Below are 21185 nucleotides of genomic sequence, written 5' to 3' on the forward strand. Positions count from 1 at the left end.
ATGGACAAAACAGACTTCCATATGCTTATATACGTGTCATGTGTGTACTTGATATATATGTAAAGAAAGTTACAAATAAAAAAAACTTGTTAAAACACCCCATGAAACGGTTTGAAGAGCACAGATTTCTTTCTTGACATATTCCCTATTAAAAAAGTAAGTTGGGGCAAGGCGATTGCAAAAGAGTCGATTCCTCTGACTAGCCCTAGTTAGGGAGTCGACTCTAATATAGAAATCGGAATTAAAGTCTTTATACTAGCATACATCTTGTGATGACTTATCTTCAGCCACTCTATGAGTGACAGTAGCCTATGTCCCGAAGTTGACGCCATCAGACAGTGCCCAACCTTCTTTGGGCGTTTTGACCCTCAACCGTAATGCCCTCCAGTTGGCGGGTCAGCAGTGGTTGCCAAGTCACTGACCATCTATGCCTGGCCTCTAGCTCACCTCCTCCCTCCTATTTCAGAGCCAGCTTGAGGCTCGTTCTGCTGCCTCTCCCAGCCTGCAAGCTGCGGTCTTCCTATCCTTTCCTGCTATTCCAAGGACTGTCAGCATTTTCCATACAGACTATGCCAGGAAACCCCTGCATCTGACTTCAACAGGGAATAGCCATGCCTGCCATCCTTTCTCCCTAGAGTCTTTGAGTCAGTTCCTGGTACTTGGTGGCTTTTCTTTAATGAGCCTCATCACACCCTTCCTTCCACAGGACTAAGTTCAATCAGGATGATCTTCTTTGCCTCCTCAGACCAAATGACCATGCCCAGCCTCAGGGATGGTTGAACCACTGGGGGGAAATGCAATTTCCTCTCCAGGTCCACCCTTATCTCCCACCCCTTTGCTTTTTGGAGGATGTTACTTTTGGTCTTTTTAGAGGCAAATGGCATTTTGCCCTCCCTGATAAACTAGATGGATGGTGTCTGTGTCCCATGGGTCCGATGTTTCCTGTGTCGCTGCTGCTCCAGGATGCAAGCTAGTTCCAGGAGCACCTTGTCATGCCGCCACCTATATCTTCCTTGGCTGAATTTGATGATACAGCTTGACAAAATATGGGCCATGGTGCCTTTCCTTCCACATAATTTGCACAGTAGGTCTCTCAGCCCCCACCTATATAGATTTGTGGGTGATGGGAGGGTGTCATACATTGATCAAGGCAGAAAGGAAATTCAAAAGGGCTTCAGCTTCAAGAGTTCAAACCATAAGACTTTCCTCTTTGGGAGGTCCCACTTCATCCAGGCTTCCTGAGATGACAATTCCACAATCTTCACCCTCCAGCTTTCCGCTTCCAAATGTTGTACCTCAGCCTGGATCATCAATCTTCTCTCTTCTGGTTTTTCTCCACTGCTGGGAGTGGGTGATTCAAAGGCCTTGTCTTTCCGTGCAAAGCATCAACATCAATGAGCTTTCTGCTTGTACCACAGACACGTTCTTGTTGACATTCCTCTCCTTCCACAACTGACAGTGGTACTTCATATAATATCAGAAGCCACATCAGTTTAGGTAGCACACCATGCTGGTAGAGCCATGATGTACATTTTCCCGAAGCCAGATCGTTAAGTGTCTGTAGGACCAATTTTGCCTGTACATGGGATGGAGTTGTTTTGGTGAGGTCATCCATTAAGCGTCTTATTGGGGGCTGCCGTGCTCCAGGGTCCATTACTGGCACTCCCAATTCTTTCCCTGCGGCGGTCATGAGGTGGTTCTTTCCCATTATGAACAAGATAGGAGAAACTGTACATCCACTTACAATTCCTTTTTCCAGCTCCTGCCACTGGGTAGTGAACTGGCCTGATGTGAATAGCATCCTGAATGCTCCAAAGTAGCAGGTTATCATGCTTCTGATGAGCTGAGGGATGTAATAGTTCTCCATTGCCATACTAATGAGGCTGTGGCGGATTGTTTCGTAAGCACTGGCCAGGTTGAGCCAAAATACTGTTAGGTTGCCTTTACTAGCCTTGGCCTCCAGGACCATCTGGCTAAGGACCCCGGCGTGTTCCAAACACCCAGAGCAACTTGGAATGACACCCTTCTGGGTAGAGGTGTCGATATAATCATTCTTTATCATGTAGGTGGTCATCCTTCTAGCCAGGACAGAGAAGATCTTGCCCACTACGCTGAGGAGAGGGATTGCTCTGAACTGGTTGATCTCAGGAGTCCATTTCCTTTGGCACAAAACAACCTTCTGCCCTTTTCCAGCTAGATGGAACAAATTAAATAGCATGTAAATGTTTGAACTGACTTTATGCTTTGTTGGCCACTCACAGAGCTCTAATTAAGATCTTAAATATGTTACAAAAGCATACTGAAAACTTTAAGGACGGGATAACGCAACTGTATCCAGCATATTTGAGGGGCTACCAGCGCTTTTGATCCAGTCTTAGACAAAATTGGTAATAAATAAATCATGAATTCTCTGTCATTTTGTTGTCCGTGTCTGTTTGGGTCTCCTCTGCATTATTGCAAGTGAAAAAACACACATTATATGTGGATAAAATCATCCGCAGCCAGCTCACCTCTCTCTTACACACCTGTACAGCTCCAGAATGAGAAGTAGGGCAGAGAAAATCACATCTGCTTGTTTGCATCCTGGACACTTTCATAAACAGGGACATTTTTGACATTTCTTCTCTGATATTTCACCTCATTCACATGCTCCTGACACCATCATAAAACTGACTGTGGTAAACATATTTTTTTGACACTCAAGATAATATCCTTGACATTTTTACATCATGAAGCCAAACCAAATTAGATAAACAGTACATCAACAAAGCACAACGCTTAAATTGAAAATTCAATATTTTTTGCAGCAATTTTATCATCCCTTTAAATAAAAGAATTGAACCATGACTGTAAAATGTACATAAAATATCCCTTTCGGGAGATGTATGTAAATGTTCTTACTTTATTGAATTCATTATTATTGGTTCCAAAAAATTATAATGAATAAAGGGCAGAGACCTTATCACAAAGTTGACAAAACAGGTACAAATTGACCAGATACAATGTTAAGATGATGTTTATCTTTATTTTTTTCTAATTTCACTGTATTAAAAAAAATAAAAAATGATAAGGTGTGGTATGCAAGATTCAGAAACCCTTGTTATTAATGACACCTGTGGCTATTAAGTGAACTGCATCCAGCTACCTGTTGCTCATGCTCATGCACACACTCCATTGGAATGCGAGCAAGTATCGGCCAAAACAATGACGACGTAATGTACAATGAGACTGAACGTAATTCACCTGCATCATGCCGACAGATGAGGTAGCATCATTAAAATTACACCGTTATGATTATTTTACTACAAACTTTGAGACTAAACTAAACTACTTATCAGCTAACATAGCATACAGATAATCGGCAACAAGGTGTGTGCCCAAGGCTCATTGATGCATCTGGGGAGTGAAGGCTAGACAGTGTTGTCCGATCCCACAGAATGTCTAATGTAGCACAAATTGCTGAAAACAATGCTGGCCATGACAGAAAGGTGTCAGAACACACAGTGCATCGCAGCTTGCTGCATAGCATCATTTATCACTTCTAGCAGATCTCCTAGAAGTGATAAACTCCTTAATTCTCTCTCAGAGTTTTCCAAACTCCCTGAAAACCGCAGTTGTCAAGCCCCTCTTGAAAAAGAGCAATCTGGATAAGACCATATTAAGCAACTACAGACCGATCTCAAATCTTCCTTTCATAGGCAAGATCATTGAAAAAGTTGTCTTCAATCAGCTGAACAAATTCTTGAACTCAAATGGATACTTTGACAATTTTCAATCTGGTTTCCGATCTCATCACAGCACAGAGACAGCGCTCATAAAGATAATAAACGATATTCGCTTAAATACTGATACAGGAAAATTATCAGTACTGGTACTACTCGACCTCAGTGCTGCATTTGACACTGTTGATCACAACATACCTCTTGACAGGCTGGAAAACTGGGGGGGGCTTTCTGGGATGGTCCTAAAATGGTTCAGGTCATACTTAGAAGGGAGAGGTTATTAGGTGAGTATAGGAGAAAATAAGTCTGAGTGGACGTCCATGACATGCGGAGTCCCTCAAAGCTCAATTCTTGCGCCACTCCTGTTCAACCTGTATATGCTCCCAATGAGCCAAATAATGAAAAAGAACCAAATTGCTTACCACAGCTATGCAGACGACACAGATCTACTTAGCCCTATCACCTAACGATTACAGCCCCATTGACTCCCTGTGCCAATGTATTGATGAATTAAACAGTTGGATGTGCCAAAACTTTCTTCAGTTAAACAAAGACAAAACTGAAGTCATTGTGTTTGGAAACAAAGATGACGTTCTCAAGGTGAATGCATACCTTGACGCTAAGGGTCAAACAACTAAAAATCAAGTCAGGAATCTTGGTGTGTCTCTAGAGTCAGACCTCAGTTTCAGTAGTCATGTCAAAGCAATAACTAAATCAGCATACTATCATCTGAAAAATATTGCAAGAATTAGATGCTTTGTTTCCAGTCAAGACCTAGAGAAACTTGTGCATGCTTTCATCACCAGCAGGGTGGATTATTGTAATGGACTCCTCACTGGCCTTCCCAAAAGACCATAAGACAGTTGCAGCTCATACAGAACGCTGCTGCCAGGATTCTGAGCAGAACCAGAAAATACGAACATATCACACCAGTCCTCAGGTCTTTACACTGGCTCCCAGTTACATTTAGGATTGATTTTAAAGTATTATTACTGGTATATAAATCACTCAATGGGCTAGGACCTCAATATATTGCAGATATGCTCACTGAATATAAACCCAACAGATCACTCAGATCATTAGGATCACATCAGCTAGAAATACCAAGGGTTCACTCTAAGCAAGGAGAGTCTGCTTTTAGCTATTATGCCGCAGCTGGAACCAGCTTACAGAAGAGATCAGATGTGCTCCTACAGTAGTCACATTCAAATCCAGACTTAAAACACATCTGTTTAGCTGTGCATTTACTGAATGAGCACTGTGCCACTGTGTGTCCGACTGTTTGTACTCTATTTTATTTTATTTTATATTCTAAACTGTTTCAATTATTCTTATTTTTTTATTCTTATTTTAATCTCTTCTATTTAAAGCACTTTGAATTAACATTGTGTATGAAATGTGCTATATAAATAAACTTGCCTTGCCTTGCCTTGCCTTGCCTTGCATATGGGGGGGCTGCATAGCCGCAGACCGGTCAGAGTGCCCATGGTGACCTCTGTCCACCGCCGTGCATCAAAACTGGACCACGGAACAAGGAAATAAGGTGGTCTGGTCTGATGAATCACATTTTCTTTTAGATCATATTGACGGCTGGGTGCATGTGCGTTACTTGTCTGGTGAAGAGATGGCAGCAGGATGCACTATGGGAAGAAGGAAAGCCAGAGGAGGCAGTGTGATGCTCTGGGCAATGTTCTGCTAGAAAACCTTTGGTGCTGGCATTCTTGTGGATGCTAATTTGACAATGTAGAGCGGAGGGCCGGGCTGGAACAATGTAAGCCCGGTCCCCAATCAGGCAAGCGAGGGATAAAGGTGGCTGGTGACAACGGTTAGAGAGAGAGAGAGAGAGAGAGAGACAGAGAGAGAGAGAGAGAGAAAATGACATGCAGCTGCTCTGTGTTTATGCTTATGTGTTTTTCGTTCAGTTTCTTATTAAAACTATTATATATATTGTCAAGCTGGTTCTCGCCTCCTCCTTTCCACTGAACTGCTTTACAGACATGTACCAACTACCTGAGGATTGTTGCAGACCATGTACACCCCTTCATGGCAATGGTATTCCCTGATAGTAGTGGCCTCTTTCAGCAGGATAATGTGCCCTGCCACACTGCAAAAATTGTTCAAGAATGGTTTGAAGAACATGACAAAGAGTTAAAGGTGTTGACTTGACCTCCAAATTCCCCAGAACTCAATCTGATTGAGCATCTTTGGGATGTGCTGGACCAACAAGTCCAATCCATGGAGGCCCCACCTCTCAATTTACAGGACTTAAAGGAATGTCTTGGTGCCAGATACCACAGGACACCTTCAGAGGTCTTCTGGAGTCTATGCCTCGAAGAGTCAGAGCTGTTTTGGTGGTACGAGTTGGACCTACACAATATTAGGCAGGTGGTTTAATGTTGTGGCTGATCGGTGTATATGCAGCTTCTCTCATGTGGGTCAGCACTATCCGCTCTCTTAACTTCTGAAAATGCTAATATTGGCTATATCAAGATATCAAATACATAAAGAAAGACATACGTATACAAACACAAAACTTCTCTTATTGGAACTCTGTATCAGCCCATACATAAAACTAGGTACTCGACATAGTTCATTCTACCCATTACGAGAGGATTTAAGAGGGTGAGGCTTTACCAAGCGACTACACACAAGACAACCACGTGAGGGCTTTTCCTTCTTTTTCTTAACCTCCTTGTGGTCACGATTAGGGGTTCTCGCTCTCAGTGGGGCACGTGGTAAGTTGTGCGTGGATCGTGGAGAATAGCATGAGCCTCCCGTGCTGTGAGTCTCCGTGGTGTCATGTACAGCGAGCCACATGATAAGATACGCAGATTGGCTGTCTCAGAACCGGAGGCAACTGAGACTTGTACGCCGCCACCTGGACTGAGGGGAGTAGCCCCCACCACGAGGACCTACTAAGTAGTGGGAATTGGGCATTCCAAATTGGGAGAGAAGGGGATAAAACATTCTAATAAAAAAATAAATCCTAAAAATCAATAAAATATTGTTATCATTATTATTATTTGTTTACAAATTTAAGTTGAATGGGTTCCAAAAAATAACTGAATGAAAAGTGAACTGATATCTTTCAACTAAATTAAACAAAAAATCTTTTAAAATCCATGTACAACATTGAAAAATATTTGCCCCAAAAAGCACACAAAAAAAAATTCTTCATTTCTACTTAACACTTGGACTGGAATTACTGTTAATTTTGCTGCTACACTATCCAGTAGACTCACTAGTTAACAATAAATATATATTTGAAGGAAGTGATTAGAGAAGACTGTAATGCCCAGAGGAGAATGGTCCTCGATTCAGAGAATGAGTCAATGAGTCATTTATTTTTGTGGATGTGGATTCCGGCTACACTATAGTGACTTCCACACAACTCTACTAAGCCAGATCTAAACAGTACATAAACAAGCGCAAATGAGCTGAATGACTTGTGTCTGTTTAATCCCTCAGGACAGGCTATGGCTAGTTTTTATTCCAAAGCTCTGCTTAGTTTAATAGGCCTGTAGACTTATTAAAAGCATTGACTGTAAACTCTTGCCCTGATGAAAACGTTTTAGAGCGTGTAGATGTTGAAGGGTGTGATTTCATTTAACATGATCAGTAAGCACTGAACATTTTTAGCATGTAGCATATGCTGGCAAATCAATAGTGAAACAGGAAGCACCCACCCTCAGAACGATCCAGTGCTGGTCGGACCAATCAGACTCTATGCTACAAGACTGTTTTGATCACGCGGACTGGGAGATGTTCCGGTCAGCCTCTGATGACGACATCGAGGTTTACGCTGATAGCGTAACTTGTTTCATCAGGAAGTGCGTAGAGGACGTTGTTCTGACCAAAACAATACGGATATACCCCAACCAGAAACCATGGGTTAACGGCAGTGTTCGCGTGGCAGTTAATTCGTGGACCGCTTTTAATTCTGGGAACGCGGAGGAGCATAAACAAGCCAGTTATGCCCTCCATAACTCTATTAGAGCAGCCAAACACCAGTACAGTACAGGATAGTTCAACACCACTGACTCTACATCATTACCATCATCACGGACTACAAAGGGAATAAAAACTCTGCCGTGAACACCGCTGTCTCTCTCCCGGATGAGCTTAATACATTTTCTGCTCGTTTCGAGGACAATAACCCCACCCTCGCGGAGAGAGCACTCACGGCCGATGCTACAGATGATGGTTCACTCTCCGTCCCTGTTGCGGATGTAACCAGATCCTTCCGAAGGGTGAACATCCGCAAAGCCGTGGGTCCAGACGGCATTCCGGGCCGCGTCATCAGAGCGTGCGCAAGCCAACTTGCTGGTGTCCCCACATGCTTCAAAACGGCCACCATTGTGCCCGTACAAAAGCAGTCAAAAATCACAGGCGTCCTGTTGCTCTGACTCCCATCATCAGTAAATGCTTTGAGAGGCTAATCAGAGATCACAACTGCTCTGTGCTGCCCACCTCTGGGACCCATTGCAGTTTGCCTACCGCGACAACCGCTCCACTGATGATGCCATTGCATCTACAATATACACTGCTCTCTCCCACCTGGAAAAAAAGGAACACATATGTGAGAATGCCGTTTGTAGACTACAGCTCAGCATTCAACACCATAGTGCCCTCCAAGCTTGATGTGAAACTCCGGGCTCTGGGCTTAAACAGCTCGCTGTGCAGCTGGATCCTGGACTTCCTGTCAGGCAGATGTCAGGTGGTTAGAATGGGCAGCAACATCTCATCACTGACCCTCAACACTGGAGCCCCGCAGGGCTGTGTTCTCAGCCCACTCCTGTATTCCCTGTTTACACATGATTGTGTGGCAACACATAGCTCCAATGCCATCATTAAGTTTGCTGATGATACGACGGTGGTAGGTCTGATCACTGACAATGAGGAAACAGAGAGGTGGTGCACACTCTGACACGCTGGTGTCAGGAGCACCACCTCTCCCTCAACGTCGGTAAAACCAAGGCACTTGTAGTGGACTTCAGGAAGAAAGACAGAGGACACAGCCCCATCACCATTAATGGAGCACTGGTGGAGAGAGTCAGCAGCTTCAAGTTTCTTGGTGTCCACATTACTGAGGAACTCACATGGTCCGTCCACACTGAGGCCATTGTGAAGAAGGCTCACCAGCGCATCTTCTTCCTGAGATGGCTGAGGAAGTTTGGAATGAACCACCACATCCTCACACGGTTCTACACCAGCACTGTAGAGAGCATCCTGACTGGATGCATCACCGCCTGGTACGGCAATAACACAACCGAAAAGCCCTGCAAAGGGTGGTGTGAACTGCCAGACACATCATTGTAGGTGAGATTCCCTCCCTCCAGGACATATATATAACAGGCAGTGTTTGAAAAAAGCTTGGAGGATAATCAGAGACTCCAGCCAGCCGAGTCATGGGCTGCTCTCACTGCTACCATCAGGCAGGCGGTATCGCAGCATTAGGACCCGCACCAGCCGACTATATGACAGCTTCTTCCCCCAAGCAATCAGACTTTTGAACACTTGATCTCTCACGATCAATAATCAGCACTGCACTTTATTAATCTTATATCTCACACTGGACTGTCAAATATATTCTCCACAATACAACTACTGTATATATATTTTTTATATAGTCTTTATTTTTTATTGTACGTGTATTCTATAGTGTGTGTATTGTTTACTGTACATTGTATATTATTATTGTGTTGTGTAATTATGTGTAAATTTTATATGTAAATCGTGTTGTGTAAATATGTTGATTAATGTAATTGGTCTATGTCTCGTCCCTGTCATGAATGCTTTGTTGCTTGGAACTGCACACAAGACTTTCACCTACTGTTGCACTTGTGTACATGGTAGTGACAATAAAGTGATTTGATTTGATTTGACCAGGCAATTTAGGGAGGGAAATCTTGAACCCAATCACTCGCATCTCTGAATCAAAAGATGCAAACTATATATATAAACAATATAGGCCTTTTTTATCCATTTTGTGGGGACAGACAGATTGACGGAGCAAGAGATAAGCCAAGGATAGATATCGGAAGAGTTTCTTTCTATCTTTGCCTTCTAGCACTGGGTACAGTCGATTTAAAGCCCACATGGAAATCTATGTGCTTTAACGGCAAGTCTGACATGCCCTGGGGCAGGCACCGACCAGAGGAGACATGAGCATGAGCAGTCATGCATGCGAAAAACATGCAGTCACTGCAACTGGAGCCCATCTTCTGTGACGCCTCACAACTAGGCACTCTGAATGAAGGGTCAGTGAGTTAGAAAGAAAAGAGAGATATAAATAGGGAAATGAGAATGAGAACTCTTTGAGAATTCAACCACAGGTACACAAATACCGCTTTCTTATATTCAATTGATTGCAACATTTCTGGCAACAGAACCTCATAGGTTATTCATACTTTGAAATGTAATTTGTGTAGTCTATATTTAGGGATAATAAACCTAAGGGTGCACTATAGCTAAAAAATGTGCAACATACAAAAAAAATCCTCAATTATCATGCATATAGAGACTAGTACAGTGTGCTCTATACAAATGAGGAAGTGATTAATACATAAGATGATTCTTTTCTTACATTCTGCTACCACTCAAGATCCAACTTTCCCCACTCTCGCTTTAGCCACCAAAGGCCTAGCTTACATTAAATGCAAACATTTTTGTAAGGTAATTTTTCCAAAGATCCTTTGGAATCTCTCTGCCCTGGCACAGTCACCATGACCACCACTCACTACTAGTGTTGTCAAAAATATCGATATTTCGATAAATATCGATACTAAAATATCTGAACGGTACCAATACTAATTTCCCGAAGTATCGATACCAGCCGAGCTGTCACTTTCACTTCTCTCCAAAGGCGCTGACAAACACCACACACACACACACACACACACACACACACACACACACACACACACACACATACACGCACTCGTCTCATTCGCTCTGGTTAAATAGCAAAAGTGAAGTGAATGTAAAGATGGCGAGTGCATGCGGCGCCCCCGCGACCAGTTTTGGTTGATAAAGAACACAGCAGGAGTGCTATCTGGAAATATTTTTGATATGAAGCCAGACATCCCAAGTCTCCCGGAAGTTCCGGGAGTCTCCCGCATATTGATAGCTTCTCCCTGATGCCCGCAAATTAGCTCAAATCTCCCGGAATCTATAGCGCACATGCGAGACAGAACATACTGCGCGCATAACATAGATAGCGCGCGCACAACATACATAGCGCGCGCACGGCAGAGAGGGAGAGAGCGAGAGACCTTATGAAAGCTAGTCAACCCCAACACCCCCCCCCTCTTGACGTTTAAGTATCTTTTGTTGACATTGAGATTGGATTTGATTTGACTTGGAAATACAAAGACTTTTTATTTACTTGCATTTTATTGGTTTTTGAATGTATGGCAATCTGAGAGGCTTTTGAACAAGTGCACTACCTCTGGACATTTTGTTCATGTAAAATATACCTCATTGTCATGTTCTAGACTTAGTTCTACCCCCTTAATATAGTGGCAGTTTTTTTTCTCCGTGGTATCGAAAATGGTATCGAATATCGATATTTTTCAAGGTATCGTATCGAAGTAATAAATTCTAGTATCGTGACAACACTACTCACTACCCTGTTTCCCATGAGCAACCGAGATGCAAAATGTAATGGTGACACTGTGCAAAATGCAGCCATGCACAACTTGTTTGCACTATATGTCATTTTACTGTGCATAGTAATCACAGGCAACCAAATAACACCTGCTGTTACAGCAAAACATTTTAAACTATATTCTTATTCTTGGGTAGTTTAATTAATTCCCTCAAAGGTAAAATCAGTGTGAACAGATGTGGCTTTGTTTTGACCATTATAAACTTGCATTTTTCCACTGTATTTTCCTTCAAACTTTTATAGGAGCATAAACATTCACTTTCAGAAAAAAAAGAGCAATCCTAAAAATCATTAGAGGGAGCTCTAACAGGATATGAATATGTGCATTACTGTCATTACTTTGTTGTTAGTAAAGTACTACCATTCTTATTATTACATGTACAGGAGCAAAGCAATAAATCAAGCTATTGAAATGTGTCCGCTAAATGCCATCAGTGCAAGTGCAGATCTAAGCTTACCTTGGTCGTAACAATACAAATGCAATCCATCCTCTCTTAACGGACAGCGACCTTGTGCCTCTCAGCATCTCATTTCATAATTCTCTTCTTTCCTGAGAATAGCACTGAATCAGTCAATAAATGCGGTGCTGACCGCAACTACTCAAGGACAGAGAGAACAATAAGAGCGATCCACATGTTTGTATTTGCTTTCTCTATATTTATATGCTGTCTGTATTGGCCATTTTAGTAAACTTCACAGAAAAGAGAGACTGATGCGCACACGTCTCCAAATGATCCCGAAAGTGCATCAGTGAGAGCACGCAACATCACACCATACGAGGTTACAAGGAGCGACAAGCACAATTACGCTTGCACTGTTTAATCAAGCATCTCACAAATTTATACCTACAAAGCAAAGCCCTTTACTTCATTAATGTGACTGTCAAATCTATATAAATGGAGCACTAGAGACAGCTTGTTCTCACTGGAAGATGATGTCCGGATAAACTGAACAAAAACTAAACCTCGACAGGATGAAAGTTGTCATGATTTATGTCCGGACCTCCGTTGCATCTGAGAACTAATGCTAGAAAGGAGGGATTCGCTGTGTTTAAAGCTTACATCTCCAGTGGTCAGTGACATCTTTAACATGTCAAGCAGCAACAGATAACATTAAATAGCCATCTACTGTGGCATGTGCATTTGTACAAGTCCATGAAGTGTTGAATGATCCAGAACCAAAATAATTCTTCATTAAAAACCGATATTATCAAGTATGAAGACCTGATGTCTATACTATAATAGAGCAGGACTTCATGAGCTCATTATCAGGTTTAATAGCCACATAGGACTTGTATTTTTGAGTAATAGTGAAAACAAAATATAAACACAACTATTTGCCATTGTAGTATGTAGAATATATGAAGACTCTACTAGGGATAAACTTAACTATAAATGTTGTGCAAATGCACTGCAATGTTATTTAATTGAACTTGCACCACACCCTCTTAATATGCCAGAAAAAAATACTGTAGATTTGAAAATGTCAACATATGCATTAGAGAGATTCAGATGCCCCACAGAGAAACTGTTTTGGCAAATCTCAAGTGTTTCTCAGCAGATGCAGCCCCATCATCAGTCACCTCACACACATTTTAACACTGAACTGACGGTGTAAAAACAGGCTTTATATAGCTCATACTGTAGTGACTGGTAGATTGCCCTGAAATGAAGCACAAGAATAAATATTTGATGTACACAGTGATTGGCCCTTTCCTTCAGAAGCAGACTCTTGTGCATTCTACAATGGCATGGAGATATTGGATGAAGGAACTTGAACCAAGAAAATTAACATTGGGCAAAAACATCTTGGATTATCTGGGTCCATCCACAAGTAACCTTGATATCACAAAGTGACAACACAAACTTAACTTCTTTACAAACTTAATAGTAAAAGTTAAGCCTTAATAGTAACAATAAGACTTGGAGTTTTTCCATAATAGTTTTGGTTCAAAATAGACTAAATGGATAATCATACTTCACACTAAAATGATCAAGAGGTCAAACCCCTGGAAAAGTGCAAAATACAGAATATGCTTTTACAAATACTTAAATTATGTATTTTAAATTATTATTTTTAAAGCATCAAAATATTCTAAATTAAATTATTATTATTTTTAAACTAAGGTAATTCATATAATCTTTGTAGGATAAGACCTTAAAATATCTACTGTATATCAGTCAATATGTGTGTATAAGGTGATGTTAAAACTTGCAACAACACCAAACTGGCATTTTCACAATTTAAGGGGAGTATAAACAAACTTCCATTGTAATATTTACCCAAGTACACCTCTTTTTAGTACAAGTTGCATTAAAAAAAAATCCAGTTTCGCAAATCTTAAAATGTATCAATTACCAGGCTGATCACATAGAATTTTGGGCTATATGAATTTGAATGACATTTTCAGCATTGTGAAAATGTCATCCACAGGCTAGCCACTGAAACTTGACAGGACTAATAGTATCCTATTGATAATGCTGTGACCTATGTTAACAGCCAACCCATGAGGCGAGCCCAAATGAATGGAGCGCAAAGACACACGAGTCCCTCTATTCTTGGAGCAACCCCGGCGACGAGGTAATGGAATGGAGAAAATGATTGGCCCAGGCATGTGACCATGGGGGATGCCCAACCCACCAGACCCGTGCCGGTATGATACTTACTTGGTCCAGCTCACTGGGGGTGGATTTCACTTTAGCGAGAACATGAAGAATTTCATTTAGGAGGGGAGAGTCCTGAGAGTGGCCATTTTATTAACACAGAAAGAAACAAGAGGGGAAAAGAGAAAGGACATTGAAATACACAGCATAGGTGTGTGAGTTTGTAAGCTTATTTAGAATAACTTTCATTCCACTAAGATTAATTTTAAAAACTTAAAAATATGCAAACACTAATATTTTGTAACATACATAACATTTCATTTTGAGATAGAGAAGACATAAGTGATTATTGCTTTAATGGTATGATTTGTAACAGATATCACAGATATTTCATATTATATATATATATAACTTATATTATATATATTATACGTTTTCTGAGTTGATAAAGGTATACCAGCTCAATTCAGTCAGATCTGCTCATTGACTAACTCACCGACAGAAAAACCCAATTTCATCTGTTTAAACTTAAACTGGATTCAGGGTGAAAAGCGTTTCTGAAAGCGAACACATAAAAACCCTAATAAGCTGGCTCTACTCAATTAAATAATGGCGTCTCCAAAACTTGTGTAATTAAGTTCATTTAACTTGATGTTTATATTGCATTAACTTAACTATTTAAATTAAGGTAACTAGATGCAAGTAGACTTAACTCAGATTTGCCATTTAAATGTTGTTTCAACTTAATCAATTGAGTTAAAATGATTCAAATTTAGGTCATGCAATAAAACAGCTTAAATAATGAAGATTAAAACTTATTCTATAGGTCAATTATTAAATAAACTTATTGCTCCACAGAAATGCATAGACGTCTGTATTTCAGTTTCACATACACAAAGAGAACTCAACTTGACCAGAAGGGACACAGATCACTCTAACTAAATCGGCCAATAGTAGTCTTATATCTGTGATCGGCCAATTGTGCCTAGAATCAGGGCTGATCTTTTTTGCAGCATGCAGGGAATCACACATACACTGCTCCTCTAATAAATTAGTGCTTGCTCAGCCCTTAAAGCATGACAGAGTGTCCTTTGGAGGGTGAGCTGTTGGCAATTCAAAGCACTCACAAATGTAAACTTTTAAATTACATGTGTATTTATATTAAGTTGGCCATTTTCTAGATTCAATACAGTAGTTATTCTGACTCGCTGCAGAGTGATCGGGAAGAGGAAAAAAAGCTGCTATTGGGCATAAAAGTTAATTAAACATCAAATAAACATGCAAATACAAATACGTTGTGTGGAGCAATAGAGACTGTTTGAGCCTTCATGAGCGCTTCTAGCTTTACTCTCGTGAGTGCTCTCGGTGTCAATCAAACATGCACGCTCTCCAGGTGCTCTTAATATCTCATCATCAGTCACTCATCTCAGTGCTATTCCCAATTTAAATCAGACTGATGTTGGTCGCAGTGCCACTAATAACAGATATACCTACAACCCCAATTCTCAAAGTGCTGGATTATTTGCTGAAGCATCAGTTGGCAAATTAACAAGTCTTGAATGATCTTTGCTCTTGAAGGACTATGCTGTATTTGGAGGCTCCTTATATACTATCATGATTGCCTCACCTGTTTAACATCTCCTGTTTCACATAATCTTGTTATTTCATCTCGTCAAATTGTTATTAGCCTTAAATTGCAGTGCGTTGCAATCATCTGATTTAAAATGACTGTACATTTTCAAACAACAATGAAATTAACACGGAAAAACATCATGTATTGTGTAGTTGTAGTTATTTCAATATAGCAACGGGTGAATATAATTTACAAATCACTCCTTTTTGTTTTTACTAGCATTTTTCATACTGTCCCAACTTTTTGGGAATTGGGGTTGTATTTAATCTTAAATAACGGCACCTGGTCTTCATGCATATTCTTACTAATTAGTGATTTGTGTAACAACAAGACACCAAAGACAGTAAACAAATCATAGATATAAATCTGCTCACTGGAGCAGATTTAGAGCTTGTAATGGATACATTTTTCATATTTTTGAAAGTATCTCTGCTGTGTATGATGTTCTCATGGTTTTTGTTTGCCGGTATGTCACAAAGACCTTTTGATATTGACAACAGAACTATTAATAACGGTTTTCAATACAAATAAATGTTAGCAATTCACAATTCATGTAATTTTAATGTAATTTTGGTAACACTTAAGGTTTCATTTCTTTATCATTAGTTAATGAATTAAGTATTAGGTCTGAAACAATTAAATAATTTGATTCAAACGATTTGTTGAAAACTCGTTTGATCCAATTTAATTTAACATGAGATCACTTTAATCTCTAATGATGAGAGCAGAACTGCAGATCGCACTTGACTTAAGAGAGGAAGAATTACACAGCTCAACTTTAAACTTTCCAAAAAGCTTCAGGTGATATAGATCGCAAAGTATGAGGGAATTATAATACAAAAATACAAAGTAAATACAGAAGCACTCTCGTTGTGGAATAAGTGGAGCAGGAGCTGCTGCTCCGCTCCACTGAAGGAAAACTTGAGTGTCAAGCGTATTTAAAGGAAACACCCCGACGTTACATCTTAAATGCAGTTAGATTTAATGCATTATAGCTTTATTGAAGTTCAAATATTAGGAAGCGGATCATGTAAAAAAAATAAAAACTCCGAAACATGCATTTTTCTGTGCGGTCAGCGCCTCTTCTATGAGTTGAGCGAATGTCCCGATCTGAGGGGGAGAGACTGAAACTGCATCTGGCTGATGCACACTCTGTCACGGGGACGCTCGTCCCTCAAACGCACACGCTTAATGCAGCTAGATTATAGCTTGTGTTTTGTGAGGTCTGATAGACACTGTATACCTAAACAGTAGTCCAACTAAAAAGATGCATACTACATCAACACATCTATCGGCTGTGTTTTTACGGTTAGACATAAAGATAGTGGTCTGACGAGTCACTAATATTCCTCTGGTGTCCTGATTATCCTTGTTAAAAGGGAATGTCAATTAATTTAATTTAGATAAATCTGAGAAGTTGGGCATGACAAGATAGCCCACCTATTTGACTTGAAATGACCCAAGACCTTTTTCAGTTTGTCTTCAGTTATGCACAATTGTGTCAGATGTTACAGTGAAAAATATTTCCATTTAGTGAAACTTGATTAAAACTTACAGAGACTGTAGGAATTCAAACTGTGTTGAATATCTGGATTTAACTTCAAATTGCAAATATTTGACTAGCCTGTAAACTACAAGTTGAATTTACTGACTGAATGTTAATTTCTTTCAGGATGCTGAGAGCAATCAATCCTCTGCATCATGAAAAAAGAACATCTGCTACTAAAGTATTCAAAGTGTAAAATCAGCATGCATGGAGACTGCAGTTAGAGCCACAGAGCGTAAAGGCCCCTCCATCCTCTTTGTTTTCAGCATGTCACGCACACCTACTGAGACTGAAATGCCCTTCCTGAATCCAGGGTGATAGAGAGTCTTTTCAAAACGTTTCAGTGCCATTTCAAGTACACTATGTGGGAGAATTACATTGAATTCACAACATACTGACAATTGTGCTGATAACATGCAGAGTAGGATGTTACTTTCCCAGCAATCTTGACTCATTGCATAAAGGGTGTGACAGTAAAAGCACGTGTGCTTCACGAGCAACATACTCCACGAAGACCTGTTACAAATTAAGTTTTAGGGAAACAATGTCCCAATGAAATCACAACAAATGCCCTTTTATTTAGTGCGCAGCATCCATTTTCAATCAAACTTAGGGCATGTTTAGTTGTTGTGTTGTTGCAATCTATAGTCTAAATAAATGACCATGTTGTGGCATGAATTTTTAAGAAAAATTAGAAGCTTGTCTTTAAAAAAAAAAAAAGAAAATTCCCTAACACTTAAAAAATTTCTTTGCAGACACCGGATATCACTACAATGTTGTTTCAACACACAAGTTTAAATGCAGCATCAAATTGACCTACATTCAGACCATATTTCTGACTTTTGTTAAATCTAATTCAGATGATAAGAAAAGAGATTGTCTGCTGACTAAGTGAACACAAAGGGTGGGGCACTCTTACCTCTATGCTGGTGCTAAGGCTTGGCAGGGTGTCTGAAGTCACTGTTGTGCTTTGAACGCTGGAGAAATCCCACAGGTTCACAGGAGGCAGGGCATCGGGCACTTTCACGGATTCCCCACAACTCTGATTATCCAATAAGGTCACTTCATAAAATTCCTGGATATCTGTGAGAAAATTAAAGATGTGTTTTCAAAATGTTTCTGCAATATGCATGCCTGATAAATGACTTACTGTACTACAAACAGAGCTTACCAAAAATGATTTTATTCAGAACAAGGAAAGATAAAGTGTCCTGCAAAAATATTTAAAAACTTAAGTCAAACCAAAGAATGTAGGCTGATGAATTTCATTGTATGGATAGTTTCATTATCATATCAAAAAAGCAATTCCATTTAACTAACGGGACCCAAGGTCATTTTTAACGGCTATATGAAGTCAGTTACCCTCAAGTTCACACAGGTTTCCTAACAGAGTAACCACGGGTGCAATTCATTACATTTACTATGGACATTGTGTATATGTATATGTATATGTATATGTATATACACACATATATACACACGTGTATAAAAAAAGGTTATCTAATGCATTAACATTCATAAATTTTAAGTGCAGCTTAATTGTGCAAATATAATTAATTCAAGGGTGCATTAATTCTGCAGGTTTTATACAAACAAAACCCTCTCTCTTTCTCGGGATCCTTGTTCATTACTTATCAGGATTCCTTTACTGATGTACTTCAGTAGTTAATGGTATCTATCTATAAATACACAACCTGGAGCAAAAATCAGTTTAAAGATTACATACAAAAGCTTGGGCTAAGGTTGGAGGTCATGGGAGCTTTAAAAGGTCATTCACAGCTGTTTCAGCATTCATCAGGTTACAATCATGCATTATACAGGGGGGGTCAGAAAGCATGCATTCCACACAGTCATGTGTAAACAGTATATATATATATATTTATGCATTTGTTTGGAGGATTATATAGTAGCTCACATATTAACAATCAAACAAATAGCAACAACAGCACAAGTTTAACATAATTTAGGGAAATAGTCCCTTTCCCAGTCAGAAGGGAAATTACTATTTCAGAGTATGGTGTGCGGCGTTGAAGTTGGCTGTGGTGTTCGACATTTGGCAGAGAGAGAAAATAGCAGAAGGGATATAGTTCTTCTTTGCATGTCAGAGATTGGGTAACAGGGCTGAAAATACATGTGGGATCACATGGAGCTGTCCAGTACTGAGAATAAATATTTTTATAATACACGCTGGTGGGGGTGATTCCCTTAGCTCTGGTTTCCCTTTGAAATACTCTATCAAGTGTCAATGACTTCACAACCTTTTGAAAAATCTCCATCTGCTGATTATTGAGCTTCCACTAATGAAGCATTTTTCCTTTGACAATTAATAATTGATATCTTGCATTTTTCAAACGTATAGGTCTGGAATGTGATTTTGGTGCTGATAATAAGGTTAGCCAAAGATAAAGGAAATGTTTTGTTGTATGGACACATGTATAGCCCTTGTAAGCCTTCAGAGAACACTTGAGGATGTCACAGAATCTTACCATTTAACATGACTGACTGACCTCTCAGTCAAGCAAATAGTAAAAAACTAAACAAGGCAAAACAAAAACAGAATCTATTTATGGACAACTAAAGACTGACATTCATATTAACGATGTGCCAAGGTGGTCGACTAATCAGCAAGTCATCCAATAATGGACTAGTCGATTAGAGGGGTCAACTACAAAGATTCTTATTTTTAGTGGTGGTAGTTTTAATGGGAGACACAACTTCTTGGAGAGCATTTTTGTGTGATGATAAATTGCAGTATTTAACACAGGGATGCAAACTGATGAGCAGTGAAAAAGGTGAGAAAGTCACAGCAGGTGTTTCAGATGTATAATTTCTGTTGATTTGTTTGTTGTTTTTAAAGCTATATATATATATATATATATATATATATATATATATATATATAAAAATAGGGCTGTCAATTTAACGTGTTAATTCAGTGTGATTAATTTGACAAAAAATTACATATTAAAAAAAATTAACGCCATTAAAACGCAATGCCGGACTGTAATATGGAAGATTTCTGAGAAATGCAAGCTTGTAGTACCACCTGTTTAGTCCAGAGGGCAGTAAGTGAATCAATGCGCAGTTTATACAGTGAAGAAAAACACACTTGAGCAGCAGAACACAAACATGCATTATGTTCTTGCGTTCAAAACACTTGGAGCGCAATTCCAAACTAAGGTATCTCAAGATATGTTCTAAGTATTAAACTATATTTAACTTGACACAGTGTAAGAATTTTATGTTTATGACGCAACGCACCCGAAACGCTACACAAGTATGTCTGATGCTTGTTGAAATTGACGGGTCCTTAAACAAGCCCTCATAATAAATCTCGAACTGATTGACAAATTCACTTGGATTGCTGTGAACAGTTTGCCAATGATTGGCTTATGTTCAATAATATGGTAGTAAACAATACATTGTATTCTAAAACCGCTTTTTGTATTGTCTTATCAATGATTAACTCTTCTGCTACAAGAATGTAATGCATTTTAATTATCTGAATATTTTACTTATATATATATATATATAAAATTTTAATATTTAAAGATAACTATGTATCATTAGTTCATCATTTTATATTGAATTATTGTTATATGAGGGGCTTTCTCAGCAAATATTTGTATATGCGATTAATCGAGATGAATTAATCGGGACACCATGTAATTAATTCGATTGAAAATTTTATTGATCTGGTTTTAGAAACAGCACTGAATAAGATATTTATGTTTTTTAGAGAATGTATTTTTAACATGTGTATTTTGTCTTACTGTACTGGCAGAGTCTTTATAGTCAAAACAAGTGAAAAAAAAAAAATCTACCAGTGCTGAAGAAGTAATCCATAATATTTAGAATACATTATTTACAATACACACACACACACACACACACACACACACACACACCTAAAGGATTATTAGGAACACCATACTAATACTGTGTTTGACCCCCTTTCGCCTTCAGAACTCCCTTAATTCTACGTGGCATTGATTCAACAAGGTGCTGAAAG

At 39.5% G+C, this 21185-nt stretch overlaps 1 protein-coding gene across 11 annotated transcripts in view; it reads right to left on the reverse strand.

Moving 5' to 3' along the window:
- The window catches only part of dlg1b (discs large MAGUK scaffold protein 1b), a 145601-nt gene that overhangs the window by 108442 nt on the left and 15974 nt on the right, over positions 1–21185 (reverse strand). For all 11 annotated transcript variants that reach the window (XM_052133254.1, XM_052133252.1, XM_052133251.1 and 8 more), the window contains exon 3: positions 18093–18256. In XM_052133254.1, the coding sequence (XP_051989214.1) occupies positions 18093–18256 (164 nt within the window). The remainder of the gene's footprint in view (positions 1–18092; positions 18257–21185) is intronic.

This window comes from Xyrauchen texanus, chromosome 9, assembly GCF_025860055.1.
Source record: "Xyrauchen texanus isolate HMW12.3.18 chromosome 9, RBS_HiC_50CHRs, whole genome shotgun sequence".
Taxonomy (NCBI): Eukaryota; Metazoa; Chordata; class Actinopteri; order Cypriniformes; family Catostomidae; genus Xyrauchen; species Xyrauchen texanus.